This window comes from Camelus dromedarius, chromosome 23 (assembly GCF_036321535.1).
Source record: "Camelus dromedarius isolate mCamDro1 chromosome 23, mCamDro1.pat, whole genome shotgun sequence".
Taxonomy (NCBI): Eukaryota; Metazoa; Chordata; class Mammalia; order Artiodactyla; family Camelidae; genus Camelus; species Camelus dromedarius.
The window spans coordinates 3,059,967-3,076,715 of NC_087458.1; the positions used below are offsets into that span (position 1 = coordinate 3,059,967).

Consider the following 16,749-nt stretch of genomic DNA (forward strand, 5'->3'; position numbering starts at 1 on the left):
TTCTACTCATTCTATTTTAAATGGGTGGAGCAGCCCTATGGTTCCCAGCCTGCGTGCTGAGATGCTGACATTACTGCAAGCTACAACTTCCTCCCACACGATAGCCATTTGTGATGTTTACCCCACCAAATCTTTCCCCCAACTCCCTACATCAGAACTAATGTTAGATTCACTTTAGAAATTCTCAGTAAGTGTACTCTCTCTTGCTAGTCCCCTCAAACTCCCAAATCTCCATTGGTTTATTCTTGTAAGGAGCACACTTATCTTTCCACCTCTCTACCACAGAGATCAAAGAAAGTTTTTTCCTAACATCCAAAGATCTATTCACCAGCCTTGCACCCTTTCCTCCTAAAATCTATCTCCCTGCCTTCACAGATGGCCTACCTAGATTGGCTCTAACAGCTAACTCTCAAGTACCCTTCACCCCCCCCCCCCAAACCCCAGACTGTTTTGTTGCTATTTAAAACAGACACATGATCCCCTCCCCATCAGTTTTTGTTAAGATGGGTATATTTGTATCGCTTGAGAAAACAGCACTTGGACACCAGGAAGAAAGAAACTGAAGCATGCAGAAGGTCATGTGAGAAGTCAATTTGGCATCAATAATTTATCAAGAAAAATATTGTAAAACAATAGATAACTGTGCTTGAGTTTAACTAGTTAAAATACAGAACCAATAGTTGATGAACACCCTTTCCTCAAAGCTATTTATTCTCAACTTTCAGAAATGACAAGACTTCTTCCTCCACTGAATCCCTCTGCCACACACAACAGGGTGCCTGCCCACGCCAACAGTGCCCCGTAAATAGAGACGCACAGAAACAGACAGGCCTGAGGCAGGTACAGGGAGAGAGTCAGACTGAGGCCCCAGCCCCTGCTGTATCTCCGCTCACTCTACCTCAGTGCCCACCACACCCTTTCTTCTTCTAGTGTGAAGTGTGCATGTATGCGTGTGTCTATGAATGTATACACACACACATGTGTGCAATACAAAGACATAAACAAGGAATTTTTCTCCTAATAACTATTTAATCCAAGTGAGACTTGTTGGGGGAAAAAAACTAATTCTTCCCCCCAAATCTTCCTTTTAACTTGAGAACTAATTATTCGACCAGAGAGAGTACTGATCAAGGAAAACATTTAACAAACACTTGTTCAGTTGTTATGAAGCAAATGTTGACAATTAAAATTTATAATAAGCTAAGAAAGTTATTTAAATTATAGCCATTTCCATATCTTCCACCTAGAATAAATCTTTTTTCTTCTAAATTGAAATGCTATGAGCAAAGAATCAAGGAGCTATAGCAACAGGACCAAAATGCCGTTCTGGATTCTCCATGTTTCTCAATTCTTCAGAGAACTAGCAACAGGAACTCAGGGGACATTAATTTTTAATGCCAGGATTATTCCTTCACTCTGCTCCCACCCAATTCATTAGCTTAGGAACTTCAAAGATGTTGGCGATATCAATCAAACGTTCACCACTATGGCCTTTCCCACCGCCCAGTTCTGTCCAGCCAGAACTAGTCCATATGACGATGGGTTAGACTAACTCCTGTGGAAACTACCCAAGAAGCAATAATTCCTTGGAGGTAACAAGGAGTTGCCTATATAATCTCTCAACTTTCAAGTCTACCAGGAAGTCTCTCCTCATTACGTGCTAGCAAAGTTATTCCCGCTTATTTCAAACATAGTGGACAAAAGGAACATTAAGAAGAAAAGACATTCATGAATAAGAAAACAATCTGTTTATCTCTGCACAGAACTCAAAGGTAGTCTTTTAGTATGAATATAAAGGTCTCAAGTCTAAAGGCCCAAGATCTGAAATTGCAACTGTCTTCTGTTCTCGCCGACAATGAGGGAGAGCGGAATCATCTCCCCCTTGACTCCCAGTAAGTCTTCAGTTTCCTGAGTCTGTAAGCCTTCCAGTTATAAAGGAAAGAACACCTGAAAGTCTGGGTTATGTAGCCCTCTGCCTTGGGTGCTGTATCTAAATTGCGTTTGAAACACGTAAGAGCAAGGCGTTCCTAGAGATAAACTTTCAGCTCCAGTCGTGTTCTGGTGTTAAACCAATGAATCTTCAATATTTCTTCCTAGAATAGGAGGCATCTCAGACATCCGGGTTAATTTAGGTTAAGAAGGAAAAACAGGTAAGACGCATACAGCAAATTGGTCTTTATCCCATAAACATTTCTTCCACTGTTTAATCCTAGCTAAGCAAGGCCGACATTTCTCATAAAGACACACTGTTTGCTTGGCAAAACTTAAGTGGGATGACGATCACTCTGCTGTGTGCATCATTTCTACTTTTCCTCATTGTGATGGTTAATTTTATATGTCAACTTGACTGGGCTAAGGGGTACCCGGATATTTGGTCAAACATTATTCTGGGTGTATCTGTGAGGGTATTTTTTGGATAAGATTAACATCTGAATCAGTAGGCTGAGTAAAACAGATTGCCCTCCCTAATGTGGGTGGGCTTCATCTAATCAGTTGAAGACCTGAATAGAACAAGAGGGCTGATACTTGCTAGCAAGAGAGAACTCATCCTGCCTGACTGCTTGAGTTGGGACATCCATCTTTTCCTGCCTTTGAACTCAAACTGAAGCACTGGGTTTTCTGACCTTTGGATTAGAACTTACACCATGGGCTTTCCTAGCGCTCACACCTCTGGAATTGGACTAGAACCTCATTGTCATTTGGCTGGCTGGCTGACTGCAGATCTTGGGACTTCTTAGCCTCCATAATCATGTGAGCCAGCTCCTTATAATAAACCTCTTTATACATACACACTTCTTATTGGTTCTGTTTCTCTGAAGAACCCTGACAAATGTACTCCTTACCCAATTAACCTGGAAGTCTGAAATGCTTCAAGAAACACTACAGATTCATTAAGTAGGAGGTCTCAAAAACAGCACCCCGAGACTCATGTCTTCCATCTCACAGAGCAAAAAAAGTGAAGAAAACTGCAGGTAACTCAGACTGATGCCACTTGCTACTGTGTACTTTGAAAAGTTATAGCGCTATCCAGATATCCACTGTTTGTATCCCTCTGTGAAGCCACTCAGATCCTTCCTGTGCTCCAGCTGTAAGTAAAGATACAACCACCTGTCCTGGCATCTCCAGACACCAGCTGGAAGACACAAATTTCCAGGCTGTAATAGTTTTTCTGAGACAGCTGATACCGTTCTACTTGAAAACCGCAATGTGCTCCAACTTCAGCATAGCCCTCTCCATCTAAGTCGTCGCCATCAAATATTCGTAACATACCTCTCACCTCCCCGCAGGCTCTTCACCCCTCCCCATGCAAAATCAATGTGTATTTCCGGGCTACATTTCAATAGCCACAGTCAATAGTTCACATTCTCCAAACAAACGCTCTCTACAGAGGTGTAACATAAGAGGCACATGAGGGAACATCTTTTATTCTCTCTGGGCCAGTGTGAATCATACCCTATGGTCACAACTTTGAGAGGCAGGCTATTAATTCAGCAATTAAATTAAACTTTCTCACTTTCTCTCTTCCCTCCCTTAGTCCTCTATCTTCTACCAAAGTGTAAAGATATCTCTAACTCTGCCCCTTACCCCCCAAAACCAGTGAATGACAGTCAACCAAAACTGAGGAAACGTTCCTTAGCCAAGAACGAGACTCACCAAAGAGGAGCCTTCTTGTTCTGACTATTCCAAACCATGAATGGCTGATATGACCATACAAACGGTGTCCCTCTGTCACCCTTTTCTGGTGCACCAACAGTGGTTACATATCCCCGTCATTTATTTTTGAGACTTTGAAGTTCCAACAACATTCTTAATCGTCTTCATTTATTCAACTTCAAACACTTAAATGTGCCAAAGAGCATGTGCATGTGCGTGGGACACTGTTCAGATGAAAAAAAAAAAAGGTCTACCTTTCCTCGGCCAGGTTGTTGGGCATGATCACAATAAACAGTCTGACTCCAAGTACAGCCAAAACCAAGCAGAACAGAAAGGTTTCAGAGATGATAAAACGGCTTAAAAAATTAAAATGAGACAATGTAAAATCTCAATTCCTGAAGATCAATGAATTACTGAAAACAATGAATTGGCCACAGAAGCAGTAATGAAGTAATTCTATTTCTGAGGGAAATTATTTTAAGGTCCCCAGGACAAAAGACAGTAAACAATGAACTGGGGATCATTAAAAAACCTCAGAACCAAATATTTCAAATATCTGTCTTTCTGTGCCTATATGCTGCTAAACTCATTCCCAAAAAGGAACCAGATTCAGATTCCTACCAACATAAGACTTCTAAGACATGTCATGTAGGTTTCTGCAGAAGCTGCATCTTGTGAAGTAGTCTTTAAAAATAAAAATGAGAAAACCAAAGAGTACAATGATAAGCCACTTTCTCTTTCCCACTGTGATTTTTCTTTGATTTGCTCTCTGAGGATTCAAGAAAACACAAAAGCATTAGTCCCAAATTCCTGAATTAATCTGACCTCATTCATGGCTAATGTGGCCAAGAGTAGACGCTTTTGTACAGTTAAAACAGAAGGACTTTGTATCAGCAGGACTTCAGGGCTCTGGTTCCACTATACTTACAGTAAAATACAATAATGGTAGGGTAGAGACTGGAAACATCCATCACAAGGTAACATGACAGCAGGACCCTAGCTAGACTTTAAGGAACTGATTCTATTCTGGTGGGGGAAATCCACATAATTAGGTTTCACACTTATAAAATTATCACTCTGAATTCAGGAATAAGGGGCATTTGGTTGTAGATACAATACCATCTGTAGATACTAACTTTAAATTTAGAGAAGAAAAACACTCATTGCATTAATATTATGGGTTAGGGTTTCTTAAGTGACTCCTAAATCCACCTACTATTTTTTTTGTTTGTTTTGATACAATTAACAGCCATGATAAGAAGTCTACCACAGCCCTGGCTCAGATGCAGTCTTCAGCTTCAGAAAGTCCATCGGTCATGTAGCTGGCTGTCACTGCTAAATCTGTTGCTCGCAGAGGCCTCAGAGCTCTGGGTTTGCCGAGTAGAGTCCTCACCATTTAAGCTCTTCCGACATACAGGACATGTGTCATGCTGAAACAGAAAAGGTATCAGTCCATGTAAACAGCCTGACCTGAGAAGCTAGAAGTACTAAACACTTAAGAAATCCCAAGAGTTGGCAGGCAGAAAAATAAAAAGGGCAGGCACTCTCACAGACTGCACGCTGGACTCCAAGGTGTAACACCAAGATATCTTCCAAAGAGAACTTTCAACAGAACCAACAAAGAATTCTAGGTCAGCAGCTTAACAACAGCTAACACATACCACTAAACAGAACTAACCAGAAACAGTGACCTGAGATGGTCTCTAGAGAAGGGGTCAACAAACTTTTTCTATAAAGGAACAGGTAGTAAATATTTTAGACTCTGCAAGCCATGCTGCCTATGTCACAACTTATTCAACTCTGCTGACGTAGCACAAAAGTAGCCACAGACAACCTATAAACAAATGAGTGTAGCTGTGTTCCAATAAAACCTCATTTACAAAAACAGGTGGCAGGCTACAGAGACCTGTAGGCTGTAGTCTGCTCACCCCTGGTCAGAGAAGCTCCAAAATTTTAGATAATCTCAAAAACAGTAACGGTGCCACCAGGAGTTAGCCAGGTGCTAAAATCTGATCTGCCTGACTCTTCCTTCACTGTTAACTACACCCTTACTGTGAGCCATCCCCCAAAGAAGATGTGACCGGCACAGCCGCCCCATCACAGATGGGAGCTGTCTGTACTTACCAGTTCTAACCATGGCACAATACAGCTGCTGTGGAAGAAGTGGTTGCAGGGTAGCTGCCGGACTTCTTCCTCAACTGCGTAGTCCTCTTTGCATACTGGACACTCTAAACCCATATCTGTTGGAGGAGAAAATGCCTTTTAAGGTAAACAAGTGAAAACAAGGAAGAAAAAACTAGCCCAATGTCTTTACCCACCAGAGGAATGCACGAAGAAAAGACAAAGTGCATCAAACGTGGAGGCAGACAGGGAGCATGAACTTCATTTCAAAATGGGGATAGAAGTGGTAGCAGACAGGGATGTCAGAAGGAGGGCTGATGAATGGGCCTATTCCAACAGGGCCTGGACGGGAACTATACAGGGCCCACTTCTCAATGTAAAGAGTTAGAAGAACTGGGGCTTAGATGATCTGTTAAGTAAAACAGGAAAGACATTTTCCCAAATGTGTGATAGCCTTCTGGCAGTTTCTACTTAGAAAACACTGACAATTTGCCCACCACAACCAGCGGGCCTCACCTCAGCAGTGTTAACAGCTCGCATTCAGTGTTTCAAGTGACTTCTGCCCTGCTGTTTTCCACACTGCACACCCCATTCATCATGGTTACCCTGAAGCCTTTTGTACAATTTGTTCATTGAAAGCTTTACCAGGAGGTGGTGCCACAGAACTGCAAGGCCCAAGGGCAGCCAAGACTCCAGGCCCAGAGACAGGAAGCCCTCTTCTCTGAGAGGAAAGGGCTACAAAGTAAACTGGGAAAACCGGGCAGCAAATTCCAATTTTCCCAAATCTGGCTGATAATACCAGCTAGCAGTCTCTCTCTCCAGCAGCTGGGCTACGTATGTTACATGCTCCACAGCACTCAGGGCATCTGGAGTAAGAACACCACTTAACAGATTCACCCCCCACCCCACCCCCACCTCCACCCTAATTCTCGCTTTTACCTCTCCTGCCTAGTCTACTGTAACAGCCTCTCAGGTACTATCCTTGACTCAAGGCCTTCCCAATATAGCCTACATTTTGCTACCAGCCAATTTCCCCTCAAAATCAATAAATTCAAAATTAAAAACGTCACATTACCTCCTTACTCGAACCAAGGCCCACTCACAATTCCCCCATCGGCGATGGTGTCAGCACCACCTCCATAGTTACAGAGCTGCAAAATCTAAGAATGATCTTTGACTCTTTCCTCTCCTTCATCTCATAATGTAGTCGGTGATGAAAGCTTTACTTCAAAATGATCTGAGTCTACCCTTTCCTTTCTGTTAGCACTGACCCCATCACCTGAACCATCAAATGCTGCAACAGCCCCTTATACTATTTCTCCTTCCTCCCTCTTCCAATCTATTTGACACTATCTTCCCAAACTAATCTTCTGTGTAGACACTTACATTCCCTCATTCCTCCCTCAGAATGAGGGAATGTAAGTGTCTACAACTACCAAACTTACCTACTACCTAAAATATCCTGCCCCAACCACTCTGCCAGTTTCAAGGTCCTCTATAACAAGGACCCACCCTTCCCCTCCAGTCATATCTCCCACTACTCCCCGAATCAGATTCTATTTCAAGTCTAGTGAGGTCACTCTCCTTCTACCTGATTCAGACACCATGTTCATGCTGACATTCTTATACTGGTTCATACTTTTCCATAAATAAAATGCCCTTTCTAAGATGGCCCACCCTGTCTTTAAAGTCTTCTGACTCGAAATTGGAATTGTGGGGGAAAAACTCCCAGTCCAAAATAACGTCTCGTATCACTAAGTTCCTTCAGTGCTTATAAATAAAATAACATCTATGTCTAATGTACTCGAGTATAAAGCAGATGTGAAACAAATTCCCAGCCTCCCATTTTTTCTCTTCCTCTTTCCCCAAAGTCAGTATCATCTGCTCAACACCACTTTTTAAACTGTTATCTAATCATTTGGTGAGTTTTGCTCCCCCTAGTAAGTTCTTCAAGAAATCAAGCCTTACATATCTTTGTACCTCTTTATTTCCTGCACGGGACTTAGAAAAAGCACACGGCAACTGCTCAGGAGTTGCCTGTTAACTAACCCTAAAGAAAGGATAGGTACCTTCCAGATCTGGCACCCAGGTGGGGACTTGAGGAGTGCTACAGCTTCACCTGAAGATCTCTGGTATCAGGAAGGGGCAAACATTCTGAACAGAGATAAGAAGATGACAATATGTATGAAAATGAACCTACCAACTTGTTCCTGAGTTACTGTCACTGTTGGAAGAGATGTAATCTTTTCCTTGTCAGCTGGAGGGGGGCCTGTGTTTTCCAGTTGTCCTAAAAGCTACAAAAAAAAAAAAAAAAAAGAAAGAAAGAAAGAAAAAAAGAATAAATAAATAAAGAGAAAAAGTAGTAGCTGTCTAACTATCCCTAGGGAGGGAGCTGCTCCAGCTGAGGACAAACAGTGCAGACATGAAGAAATGTTAGTCGCTCTTACTTCTGCAAGGCTCTGGAAGGCCTGGGCTTGCCCTTTCCTGCTGCCAGAACACCCCTAATTGCTTTACAATTTCCAGGTGACATCAGCATAAGCCTACAGACAGATCCATCATTGAAAGGCCCACCTTTGGGCATAAAGCAACTTCAGAGGCAGCAAAAGGGTTGTGATGTCACGAATAAAACTACAGCTTAATGAAAAGTTATACTTAGCCAATTCAAAAACTTCACTCTGCCAAATGGAATAAAAGGGTGGGAGTATGGAAAGCAGCATAAGGTAAGCCAAGAAACAGTTAAACGACTGCCTGTGAGTCTTGGATATAAAGACATGCTCTCTATGCTCAGCAATCCACAAGGGAAATGGAAAACCAACTCAATTAAGATGAACATAAACAAGTGGAAGCAATCAGACACGGCATGGGAACACCTCTTTCTCTGCTTCCTTCCCCTACTTTGCTCCATCCAGCAGAAATCCCTGCTTCAGCATGTGAGGAGACCCTTCTTTTTTGTGAAGTACTTGTTAATAGGATCCTCACAGGACTGAACAAGAGGCCAAAAATACAAGATACTGTTTGTTATAGAAGTCTTTTCTTCCTCTGGGGTTGAAGCCATCTTCTAGAAAGCTCCTAGGACCAAGAAAATACATGGATGCTGAGCTAAACCCATAACCACTTATCCCTTTAGTAAAATGGAAACCCACAAGCTCTAAATATTAGCGAAAGCAGAGTGACTGCCATTTCAGAAAGTAGCAGAAGGAAAGCAGGAAGCCTGTGGAACCATGAGACACACTGAACAGACACCCTCAAAAGGCAGCTCCTCACCTGGGTTACAATGGCATCAAGCCCTGTCTGACCCCAGGCATAGTCCCCAGGGTTGGAGTGCAGCATCCCGCTCCTATACGTGAGATGAGACAGACAGCATTAGATGGAGTGATCAGGCTCCCTGCCTTACACCACAGAAAAAACTGGCAGAGGGATCCTGCTCTCTCAGAGCTGGAAAGTCACTAGTTCTCTAGAATCAAGTGGCAAAGGATTTCTCAGTAACTTCAAGGTCAAACAGATTATCCAGAGGTAGTCTCTCATTCTCTAGGAATTTTTACTTAACTGAATGAAACATAAAAATGTGAAGCAACCTAAAATATCACAAAACACACCAGAGCAAAGAGAGTGACTCGTTGCCTATTGGTTAAGAAAAGTTTGTCTTCTCTGGGCCCACTTACATTAAACATAGATGGAGCCGCTTTTTAAGGAGAGTTTTCCCTTTGTGACTGGCTAAAATCGACAGCAGACTTCCCTCATTCTAAGAGGCCGCCTGTGGTCCTGGACAATGAAGAGCTTTCAAGCAGAGAAGCAGCCACAGCAGTCTCTCTGAATCACAACTCAGAGCAATTACAAAAGGGACTTGGCACCACCTTTTCTTGGAGCTGCTGGTTCCACTACCCTGGATGACAGCTATCCAGACTCTTTGGCTGGAATGTGTTTAAAGATACTAGAGGCTAGAAAATAGGGTAACTGTGTGAGAGGACTGAAGTCCTTCTGAGCAAAGAAGCCTTGTGGGGCAGAGTCAGAAGTAGCAAACAATTGTCTAGACAAGAGGAAATTCCATCTTTAACCTCTACTATTCATAAGTGCCATTTTGATACTGAATTAAAGCCTTTTGTTTTTTCTGAAAAACCTTCTTACTTTGAAAAAAGGAAGTTAAGCAGCAGGTTTTCCATTTCAGAAATTCTCAAGGATTAAAACCTTCCCGTATGATCTAGAGGAGAAACACACAAATCTGATACCAAGCCTGGCGGGGACCGTCTCATTCTCTACCTCAACACCATCCTCAGACCTGAATACGAACAGAATCAGACACATCCAGTGCCCAGGCGTCCTGTGGGACCAGGACGGCCCTCGTGTGTCTAATAATAAAAACTCCGTTCTGACTAAGCGTGGGCTCAGCTGATAATGGCAGTCTTTACGAGTCTGTCAGTCACACTTACATACTCACCTGTGCAGCTCTTTCTCTTTCTCACTATGGCACAGATACTAAAGTACCTAAAATCACACTACTCCAGGAGACTAAGACAGGAGGCAATTAGTTACTTACCACGAAAAAGGGTACGGGGATCCAGGAATTGCAGGATTTGCGAAGAATCCTGCAAAGATCTGCTGTAGTATTCTGTTGAAGGAAAAAAAGTTAGATAAGAAAACAGACCAATGGAAGTGCTCTATAGATATCCATGGCTGCATGATCACCAGTTCCTTCCCCAAAACACAATGGTTTTTCACTATTATACAATCAGTCTGCTACACGGGAGAGTGCTCCTTTGCTAATGACGGCTGTCTTCCTGAGCTCTGCTATTACATGTATTAGGAGATTTTTATGAATTAGGCTGGAAAGGAATCTGATTGTATGGTTAGTTTTCCAACTATGATCCTTGGATAGCTGGTAGCAAGATGACAGGCTGAAAGGGATGCTAAGCCAGCGGGACTCTGGGCCCACCTCCCTGTAACAAGGGCACTTCCATTTTTATATGTTATACACATTGTATAAGATGTTATTTAAAGGGCCATTTTTAAAAGGTTCAACAATAGCTAACTACATTCTGTGTTTGTTTAAAATATGCCCACAAGTAATTTTATACTCCTCCCTTGGGTGTAGCTTGGATTTACTGACTGACATTTTTTAAAAAATTATAATTGACATATACATTATATTTTTTCAGGCATACGACATGATTTGATGTTTGTATACATTGCAAATGATCGCCACAGTAAGACTAATTAACATTCATCACAATACATAGTTACAAAATTTTATGTTCTTGTGAACTTTTAAGATCTACTCTTAGCAACTTTCAAAAACACAAGAGCATTAAAACTATAATACTGTAATGAACTATAATTAACTGTAAAGAGCTATAATCTCATTGTGCTTTTGATTTGCATTTCCCTGTTGATACAGTCACCGTGTTATACATTACATCCCGATTATTTATAACTGGAAATTTGTATCTTTTGACCCCCTTTATCCATTTCACCCATCCCTCACCCACTGCCTCCAGCAACCACAAATCTGTTCTCTGTATTTAGAGTTTGTTTTTTTGTTATTTAAGATTCACATATAAATGAGATCATACAGTATTTATTTTTCTGTCTGACTTTTTTCACTTAACATAATGCCCTCAAGGTCCACATTGCCACAAATGGCAAGATTCCACTCTTTTTTATGGCTGAATAATATCTCACTCTGTGTGTGTGTGTGTGTGTGTGTGTGTGTGTGTGTGTGTGTGTGTGTGTGTACACACAACACATTTTCTTTATCCATTCATCCATCAATGGACACTTAGGTTGTTTCCATGTCTTGGCTAGGTAAACAAAGCTGCAATGATCATGGCAGTGCAAATCTTTTCAAATTAGTGTTTTGTTCTCTTCAGATAAACATACAGACATGGAATTTCTGGATCATATGGTTTTGAGGAACCTCCATAATATTTTCCATAGTGGCTACATTCCCACCAACAGTGCACAAGGGTTTGCTCCCTTCTCTCCACATCCTCACCACCACTTGCTATTTCTTGTCTTTTGGACAGCAGCCATTCTAACAGGTGTGAGACGGTATCTCGTGGTTTTGATTTGCTTTTCCTTGATGATTAGTGATGTTGAGTATCTTTCCATGTACTTCTTGGTCATTTGTATGTCTTCTTTGGAAAAAACATCTACTTGAGATATTTTGCCCATTTTAAAATCAGATTGCTTGTTTTTTTGCCATTATATTGTATAAGTTATTTATGTATTTGGATATTAACACCTTGTAAAATAGATGATTTGCAAAAAGTTTTTGCCATTCAGTAGGTTGTCTTCTCATCTTGTTGATGGTTCCCTTTGCCAGGCAGAAGCTTTTTATAGTTTGACGTAGTCCCACTTGTTATTTTTGTTTTTCCTGCCTTTGCTTTTTGGAGTCAGGTCCAAAAAGCATCACCAAGACTGATGTCAAGGAGCTTACTGCCTCTTTTCTTCTAGGGGTTTTATGGTTTCAGGGTCTTATGCGCAAGTCTTTATTTACTCCATTTTGAGTTAATTTTTGTGTATGGAGTAAGATATTGGTTCAGTTTCATTCTTTCGCACGTGGAGACTCTCAGTCACACAGTGGCATCCAGCATGCTCCTCTGCAACAGACTGAAGGCTTCAAGCAAACCGTCACTGGTTAACACCATGATGCACAGGCTTGCCACAGGCTGCACCCCTAGGAAACGGGTGTTTACAGCCACCGAGGTGCACATGAATCCAATATATGACATAATCTCGCGTGGCCTTGTATCCCAGTCTATGTACTTTGCTGAGCCAAGTGAGGCAGGCAGCCCTGCGCAGTGCAGAGAGCTGGCAGTACTGCACCCTGAGAAGGAAGTGCATTGCATCGACCGCTTCTTCCTCCATAGCTCCTGGATGTACTTGTAAGTGCCCACCTTGGCTTACCTGATGGCTGCTGCCAGACAGAAAGGCACTATCACTTTCTTAGTGATTCTCCACAGAGACAAGCATCTGATATTTCACTTTGTCTCCCAAAATAGTCACAGCCAAGCATTTATAAATCAAAACATATTATATTTTTATCTATTACTATCCTTTTATTTCTCTTGTATATTGGTTGGAAAATAATAATAGACATGCATGCATATTTTAACTATGTTTTATAGGTTATATCATGAACTCTGAATCAGGACAGTAAGAGATGACATTATAATAAAGTTGTTACAAAGGGGAGATGTGTCTGATATAGCCAAGAACCACATGACTTACATGAATCATCACACTATTTTTTCAAGTTATATTAAATTGGACTTCTATTGCCTGTAACAAAATACATAACCAAATAATATCAGATAAAGTAAGGACTAGAAGAAAATATAGGAATAATTTTTTTAAATCTTGGAATAAGGAGAGACTCCTTAAGCATGGTGAGAAATCTAAAAGATTGAAAGATTTGATATCCTAAAAATTAAAAACATCTATACAACAAAATTACCAAGGATAAGACAAAGGACAGAATAGAAAGAAATTTGTATTTGCAACATATATAGAAGATTAATATCCTTGCTACATACAGAACTCCTATAAAATAATTTTTTAACTTCATAATAGGAAAATTGGTCAAAGGATATTAATAAACAAATCACAGAGGAAATATTAATATCACATAATGACATGAAAATAAGTTTAATCAAGTGAAAAATCAAAGATACACAAATTAAAACAAAAATAACTAGCATGTCTTTATCTATCAGATTAAGAAAGATACAGACTGAGAACATCTAGTTTGATAAAGATGTTTGACACACTTTCAAATATTCTTGGTGAGACTGTAACAGTTACAGCCTTTCAGAAGGGCAATTTAACAATATCAATTTTCAAATGGTCATAACCTTTCTCTCCTGGAATTTCATCCTACAGACACATTTCCATAGACATTCACCCTCAAGTGAGATATAGCAGTTAGTGGCAAACCAGTATTAACACCTAGAACTTAGAAAATCCAGATACTTAGAAAATCCAGGTAATTGGTTTGAGGGCAGAGGAGAGCTGCTGAGACAATGACAGATTGAGGTGTCATGAAACCAAAGTTAGAATACAGGACCTACACTGTAAGAAAGGCTCCAAACAATTCATCAAGCTCTGAACTGAAACCTCTGGAGGCCCAGGGGTAAACCCTAATGAGACAATGCTCACCAGGCCTGTGACCCAGCCCTGACTTGACCCGGTGCTGAAAAGCATGGCGACCACCCACCATTCTGCGCACCCAGGAAGGAAAGGGGAACCCACTCTAGAGAAGAGTCACACTGCCTGGAGCCTCTAGCATTTGTTATACGAACTACGTACATTCAACCAAAAATGCACATGCCAAACCCCAAGACCAATGACCAAAAGCCAAGAGGAAAAGACAGACAAAGAGAACAGATCCAGAGGTGATCCAGATACTGAAGTTACAAAAAAGAACTTTAAATTACCTATGACTAATATCTACAAATAAAGGTGGAGAATTTCACCCCAGGATTTGAAGCCATATGGCAATCAAACTGACATTTTATAAATGAAAAATCCTGTATCGGAAATAAGGAATTCATTTGATAGGTTTAACAGCAGAAAACAAGATTAACAACACCAAAGGTGGGTCAATAGAAAATGTCCAAACTTAAGTACAAAGAAAAAAGAATGGAAAATATGGAAAGATATACTTTTATAGACATACAAAAAATCATAAACAAGGACTGCTCGATGCATTACGGTTTATGATGATGAAAAGAAATCTAAAAGATCTCTAATGGTCCTCATTAGAGAACTGTCTAAATTAATTATTGTACATTCATAAGATGGAATTCTATTCATGTGACAGATCTGGCAGATCTATAAAAAATGATATGGAAAGATGGACAAAATACATGGTTATATGAAGAAAATTAGGTATTAAAAATATCTAACTAGATATTGTCTCTGCCCTCATGGAACTGTGAGAAAAACTTCAACAGGTATAAACACAGGTACATGCATTGGACATTTTATTTTCCATATAAACATAAGAAAGAAATTTTTGAATACATTTTATACATCTCTAATGGTTGGCTACTTTCTTCCTAAACGTGTACCTAGAATGAAAATGTTAGAGCAGTGTTTTCCAAGATAGGTGTATGACCATGAGGTGATTTCACGTAACAGAACATTTTAAAAACAAATTCAATGGTTATACATTTGTTTTAATTCAAAAGCCTGCCAAAATTCTTATGTCAAAGTCAGAGACCAAGAAAATGGTATCATTGAGGATCTGGAGAGCTGGAGAAACCAGAATCTCAAAACCTCCCCATAACATTCAATGGCCTGAGGAAATGGTCAGTAACTTTAGTTCATCTCTATTCCTCCAGTGTTGTTCAAGCAATAACTGGAATCCAATTTAATACAGCCTTCATGACAAAATTGTAAAGTTTAGAGCAGCAAAAGCTGCATTCAATAGGAAATGCATGAATTCGCTAATACAGTTTTAAATTATAGACAATGTTGCATTCATTCAGTCTCAGTCATTAAGAATTTCAGGATGTACTATGTGCCAGGCATTATGTTAAGCTCTGAAGGAATAATGGTCCCTGCCTTCTTGGAACTTAGTCTAGTGGAGAAGAAAGACATTAAGTAACAATACAAAACATAAAACTGCTTTTGTGACTAGTGTTACAGAGTACAAGAGCTCGGTGAGGATGTGCACAGGGACCTAGTAACAGTGTCAGAAAAGGCTTCCCAGAGGAGGTGATATCCCTTGAGCTGATGATACCTAAGGGCTAGGTCTCAGTTAACCTAAGGAAGGGGCGGAAGTAAGGCTGGAGGCAGAACATCCCAGCAATCTAGACAGGAAACCAAACTGTGCAAAGGCCTGTGGTTGAAGGGAACAGGGCAACTGCGGGCGACTACAAGGCCAGGACAGCTAGACTGAAGACAGTAAAGAGACTAAAGGGCGAAGAGGCGTGGAATGAAGTTGGGGAAGTAGGAGCCTACTCTGGGGACCAAAAGGCACTTTGATTTTATCAGTGTTTATTTTAAATCAAAATGTTTTATTTTGTTTTTAAAATTTAATAATGGTACTTCATTTTTAATGTATTTATTTTTATGGTTACTTTCTACTACTGCTTTCCATCTACATAATCTATAAGAATTAAAAGATGTATTCAGCTGCAAATAGCAGATACTTGATTAAAAATGACTTAAACTGCAAGGACATTTATTTGCCTTAATTAATAAATAGTCTAGAGGCAAGCAGTCCCAAGTTTGGTATAGCAACTCAATGAAACACGACTCTGCATCCTTCTGCTCTGCCCCTTTCAGTGTGTCAGCTGTGTCTTCCACACATGGTTACAAGATGGCTATAGCAGCTCTAAGACTCAGTAAGTAAAGAGGTGGGATTCTCCTCAGATTTTTTTTTTTTTTAATAAGAAAGGGAAATTTTTTCCAGAAGTCCTTCCAGTAGACCCTTTAGGTTCCACTGGTAATAAGGGTTACATGCCTTTGCCCTACCTGTCAAAGAGCCTTGGAAAGTACGATCTGGCATTTTCTGATCCTATAGCAGGAGATGGTCTCTACTTGAGTGGAGGAAAAAAACCCCAACTAATCACTATATACTCAAGGTTTACACAGGTAATAATATGAAGCTTCTTTTCACAGTATGTTTAAATAAGGTAAAAAAAAAAACAGGTCTAAAAAACATTAAATAATAATAATGATGATAGAGAGGGAAAAATTCATCAAGACAGTACTTAAATGACTAAAATGTAGAAAACATGATTTAGAGCCAAAATCACTGAGTTTATGACACTCACACACACACAACACAAGAAGGTAGGGTGCCCATGGCTAATATATTTTACAAGTGATAGGATCAAAATCTTCAAAAGATTGTAGAAACATTGTTTAATATAAAATAAATATTAACCCTACGCTACAATTAATCTGAAATAACATGCCAAATATTCTTTCAGCTGAAGTAGCTAATGAAATAGCTAATTAGCAGAC

At 40.3% G+C, this 16,749-nt stretch overlaps 1 protein-coding gene across 1 annotated transcript in view; it reads right to left on the reverse strand.

Annotated features, from left to right (window-relative positions):
* Positions 1–3,801: 3,801 nt before the first annotated feature.
* Positions 3,802–16,749, reverse strand: part of RNF115 (ring finger protein 115) — a 48,503-nt gene continuing 35,555 nt past the window's right edge. Inside the window, exons 5-9 of the mRNA XM_010986309.3 lie at positions 10,310–10,381; positions 9,040–9,112; positions 7,976–8,069; positions 5,779–5,894; positions 3,802–5,084 (exon numbers count right to left, since the gene is read on the reverse strand). Of these exons, the coding sequence (XP_010984611.2) occupies positions 4,953–5,084; positions 5,779–5,894; positions 7,976–8,069; positions 9,040–9,112; positions 10,310–10,381 (487 nt within the window). The 3' untranslated portion in view covers positions 3,802–4,952. The remainder of the gene's footprint in view (positions 5,085–5,778; positions 5,895–7,975; positions 8,070–9,039; positions 9,113–10,309; positions 10,382–16,749) is intronic.